The sequence below is a fragment of the Pteropus vampyrus genome, unplaced genomic scaffold (genome assembly GCF_000151845.1).
Source record: "Pteropus vampyrus isolate Shadow unplaced genomic scaffold, Pvam_2.0 Scaffold306, whole genome shotgun sequence".
In the NCBI taxonomy this organism is placed as follows: domain Eukaryota; kingdom Metazoa; phylum Chordata; class Mammalia; order Chiroptera; family Pteropodidae; genus Pteropus; species Pteropus vampyrus.
In genome coordinates this window covers 2,316,225-2,321,170 of record NW_011889087.1, presented here as the reverse complement: position 1 = coordinate 2,321,170, position 4,946 = coordinate 2,316,225, and the positions used below count along the sequence as shown (strand labels likewise).

General features: G+C 50.7%; 1 protein-coding gene across 1 annotated transcript in view; it reads right to left on the bottom strand.

Annotated features, from left to right (window-relative positions):
* The window catches only part of MPP3 (membrane palmitoylated protein 3), a 28,880-nt gene that overhangs the window by 16,002 nt on the left and 7,932 nt on the right, over nucleotides 1-4,946 (bottom strand). Inside the window, exons 7-9 of the mRNA XM_023521581.1 lie at nucleotides 3,234-3,315; nucleotides 1,810-1,895; nucleotides 388-462 (exon numbers count right to left, since the gene is read on the bottom strand). Of these exons, the coding sequence (XP_023377349.1) occupies nucleotides 388-462; nucleotides 1,810-1,895; nucleotides 3,234-3,315 (243 nt within the window). The remainder of the gene's footprint in view (nucleotides 1-387; nucleotides 463-1,809; nucleotides 1,896-3,233; nucleotides 3,316-4,946) is intronic.

Here is a 4,946-nt window from a genome sequence, read left to right as displayed (position 1 = left end):
TCCCCTTCTGAACTAGGAATCCTTAAAGCTCCAGTCGACCCTGTCCCCAGCATCCAGCAGAGCACCTGGCACAGAGGAGGTGCCCAAAGAAGGTTGGTTTCCAAAAAGAATTAAACAAATGGCAATTACTTAATTGGTCCCAAAGCCAGCACATTTGGTACCTTCTCCTCCTCTTCGTGGCCTCAATTTTCTATTTCAATTAAAATGAGCTTGGCCTTTTATTAGTAAGCTACGTCAAACCCTGTTTAGAAAGAGGCAGGGTACAAATACATGAATCACTTTGTGACTGAATTACAATCTAATGAGCATGCGTTCTGAGGACCAGTTTCAAAGGCTGGGCTGGAGCCCTCCCCGCACCTCCAATCCCTGCACCCCCCCACCCCATACCTTGCTCTCCTTTAAACGGTCCTCCTCCTGGGTGGCTGGGATGATTTTCAGGGTGATGGATCCCTGGGACTGCGCCTGAAAAGAGAGACCCACAAGTTTATCGTCTCCCGGGTCTAATGCTCCTTGAGTTCATGTCTTACTTCCCAGGTCTGAAAATTCATGTTCAGAGGAAAGTCAGACTCACTGCCTCCCCTGTGACCCACCCTCCTATGATGGCACCCAGTCGAATTAACTAAAGCAAAAGTCAAAAACCAAATAGCTGCATTTACATGGGACAAAGGGACAGAAGATTTTATATGAGAATCTGAAGACAATGCATGCATTGAATTCCAGCTCTCCATCCCTCCTGACCCTTAGTGCCCCAAAGGGCTGCCCTTCCTTTTCTTGGGTTATTTTAATAACCTAGTCTGCTTTCCTTTTCTTCCTTCCTGCCTGACTTGGGGCTGGTTCCCAGTCAGTACTTCCCTTTTTGCTTCCATCTTTCAGAATGGGCTCTCCAATGACAGGCCACTCCTGCCTTCTCAGGAGTTCCCCTTCCCTCTGCCTGACAGAGACCCCGCACCCCCATGTGGGGGGCCCGCGAGGAAGAATGCCGTCAGCCCCTGAGAGCACATCTCATCCAGTGGTCCCCCAGGCCCTGCAACACAAGGAGGTCGGTGCCCAGAACCAGGAAACGGGCAGTGGAGGAAGAGTGGGGGGGCTGCTTGCAACCAGGGCCCCTGCAGCAGGGTCTTAAAGAGCTGGCCTCCTCTCTTCGGATCTCATCTTATTTCTGTCTCCAAACCATCAGAAGTTAGCAAAGAGTATCATGCCAGGGGAGGATGCTAAAGATAAAGAGGATGAAGCTATGGCTGGGGCTCTTTACAATTTTAGTTTTGATTTAAAACTCCCAGAATAGACTCTGGGGGCTGTTTTCGTCCCAGCACAGATGTGAAGTGCTGTATCCTCTTCCAGATGTTTACATCCTAATGATTACCACACATTGGATGAGATATCATCCCTGTCCCTACTTTCCAGGAAAGGAAATTGAAACTCAGAATGAATTGATGACTGGCCCAAGGCAGAGGCAGGATTCAAACCCAGGACCGGCTGATCCCAAAGCCTTAGCTCCGAGTCCTCCCTGTGCTGCAACCTCTTATTCCATATTCCTCAGCCCCTTGGAAGAGGGGATCCTTCTGAAGTCCTCAGGAAAGGGAGCTGGGGTTCAGGGGAATGGCTGTGCTGAAGAGAGGGTCTGTGAGAGGCAGATGGACTGCAAGTTCCACTCTTCCTGTCCCCCGCCCTGCACCCCAGGCACACTGTAAGGTCACTTTGCCTGAGGCCTTTCCATGAAAACAGGGGGCTTGAGCCAGATCTGCCCTGGCCCCAGGGAGCGCCTGGCTTAGGCCTCCGAAGCACCCCCAGCGCGCGTGTAGCACGGACCAGAATCTGGCTGATCTCGTCGGGCCGCTTGTGCAGGACGGCGATCCCGTTCACCTCTCGAAGCTCGTCTCCAACATGGACCAGGCCTAGGAGACACAGGTGCTGACCATCAGCCCAGGAAGCGGGCCTTGGCCCCCAGAGCTCGAAGCTCTGGGCACCGCCGGGGCCCATCCGAGGAACCGGCTGCAGGGCAGACCCAAGTTGTAAAGACAGGGGGCGGGACTGGGATAAAGTGAGCACCCACCACGTGCTGGGCACTTCGCTCGGCAACACAGTCTCAACCACCCGGTAAAATCCCTGGTTCACAACTGGCAGCTGAGATCCAGAAAAATTAAGCAGCTTGCACAAGGTCACAGTGCTAAGAAATAGTGGAGCCTGTGTTCAAACAGTTAGTTGGACGTAGAAAGCCCTTGTTATTTCTGCTGTAACCTCTGCTTCTTTAAAAATATCTCACTTTAATTTCTTACTTTCCTGGGTTTACAGAAACACTCTAAGAAGGTCCTTCTCAAATCTTCACAAGGACACTTAAGGACACCAGGGAAGATGTCGAGAGTGTTAAACACACCTGTCTCTTAGCCTCCATTTTAATGACAGGTATCTCGGAACATTAGGACCTATTTGCTTCTGAAAGTAGACACGGACCCAGCATCAGCACCACCCAGGAGGTGTGCAGAATCTGGGGCCTACCCAAGACCTGCTGAATCAGCATCTGCCTTTCGACCTTCCCCAAGTGAGAATACAAGAAGTCAGCGGTCTGCAATTGAAAAAAGACCCTCACCCGACCATACTGGTAACACTGTAAAATTACCATTTCTACCTCTGTAATTCAAAAATAATCTGTGATGAGATGAAAAAAAAAAAAAATCTGCCTTTTAACAAGATGCTTGGAGGAGGGGTGGTTCGTGCGCTCACTCATACGTGAGAAGCTCTGGTTTGGGATCCTAAAAATAGTGACCCCCAGACTTTGGGAGCAACACCCCCACACTAGGAGGTTTGCCTCTCAACTCAGGAATTCATCCTCACACCAATGATTTGCAACCTGTCTTCCACCTAAACAAACCAGGGACATGAATATTCTCCCCTCAGTTACAGCGACAACTGGGAGGTGAGGAAGGGGGCCCCCACCTCCCAGTCAGGGGCTACCCGCCAAGCCCATGCTGTATGCTTAACTACCACAGTCCTCAGGCTAAGCCAATGCATGAGCCCTTCTGATTTCCCCCAAAGGACTTCACGCATGAGAGATTTTCAGACAATTAAAATTTCTACCAGGCTTGGAGAAGGGAATTCCAGCCCCGCTCCCCTACTCCCAGCACATCCCGAACAAGTGACCCGATAAGAGGGGAAAAAGAGACTTGTGGCCAAACGAGGGAAGGCTGGGGGACAACGGCCATCACCTTGGCCAGGCCATCACTGATGCTACTCACCACTCCGGTCTGCCGCGCCCCCTCGCATGATCCTGGCCACCACGACAGCCCCTGAGTGTTCATCCCGCCGGATGGTGGCACCCTGCATCAGAGACAGAGCAGGCCGGCTCCTCAGAAGCACCTCCAAACCTAGACCCTGACTCTCTGAACTCAACAGAGCCTCCCCGGTCCTCCCTCTGCCACCACAGAGGGCAGATCGGTGGGAACTGTTCCAATACTGAGGGTGCAATAAAGCCGACATCTCGCATTAATATAGCACAACGCTTTACAGTTTAAACAAAGCCCAATAATGCTGTGATGGTTTCATTTTAGAGAGAGGGACTGGAACTCAAGAGAAGGTAAGCACCCTAAAGGTCACCCAGCTGGTAAAGAGTAAAGCTTTTTGTGATGCTGAATCCAGCATTTTATCATATCATAGCCCTTGCCTCTTGCAAAGACATTTAATAATGAGGAGAGTATGTGCCAGCAAATTCTCATCCTGCCTCTAACCAACTGCAGGTTTACCAGGCCTTCTGTTGCAGAGAGGAACCAAATATGCCCTAGCCAGAGCTTCGGGATCAGGGCTTGGTCCATGAAGCACAGTAGAGAGGATGTTGAGGATGAGAAAGGTGCTAACGAGCCCTCAATTTCAGGCTTCACGCAGGCTGGACTGTGGCGAGTCTGGGTGGCAGTCAGGTGAAGAGCGAAGCTCTGGAGTTGGATAGCCCTGAGTGTGAATCCACTCCGCCATTTGCTAAAAGCATGCGGCCTTAGCAAGGAAGCCCACTATCCTTCCTCTCGGAGTCTGCTTTCTCTGGGATAGCATTTAACTCATGGGGTTGTGCAAGGATTACATTAGATAATACATGCAGGGCACTAAGCACACAGTAAGTGCTCAATAAATGCTAACCATTTATTATTGGCTGCAACTGCAAGCACATTGGCACACTTATTAACTTTGTTTATAGCATCTATCTGAAGTACATTAGATAAATACTGCTGGAAAGAGAGGCCATCAGCTAAGCACCCTGTGGCTTCTTGACCCCTAGACCTAGCTTTCCAGCATCTATGTCTAACTTTTCCTCCTTCCCCCCATCTCAGGGAAGGGGCCCCTCCTGTCTAGGCTGCTCCATCAGTCCCTCCCACCCTCTCCTACATTCTCAATACCCTTTCTCGACTGGCTCCTTCTCTTGGTGCTAAAAATATTATCAAGTCTTTCCCATCATTAGAAAGCCTGCGCTCCCATCGGCAGCAGCCAGTCTCTGTTCCTTTGGAGCAAAGCTTGTTAAAGAAGCAGTGTGCGTTTGCTCTCTCTGCTTCCTGCCCCCCAAGTCACTCACCCCCGCAACCTCGAATGCACCAGCAATAACTAATGACCCGCCAGCTACCACCGCCAGCTACCACCCTCAGTCCTCTCTCCTCTGATCTCCCTCCTGTCTAACTCTGGTACTTGTCCTCCCTCTGGAATTCTCTCTTAGCTCAGGCCCTAGTGACACCTCTCCAGTTCTTCTCAATCACAAATCTTCTTTGCTGAGTCCCCCTCTAACTGCCTTTAAATGTTGATTAAAGGGCTAGGGCTTTGCCTCCACCCTCTTCTTGTCTCACTGCGTATACTTTACCCAGTGTGATGTTAACCCCTCCTAGATGCTGGCGGCTGCCAAATTTGTATCTCTGGTCACATATCTCTTCCACTGCCTAGACACCCCGACGTGCAATCACACAAGCCTCTTGAAG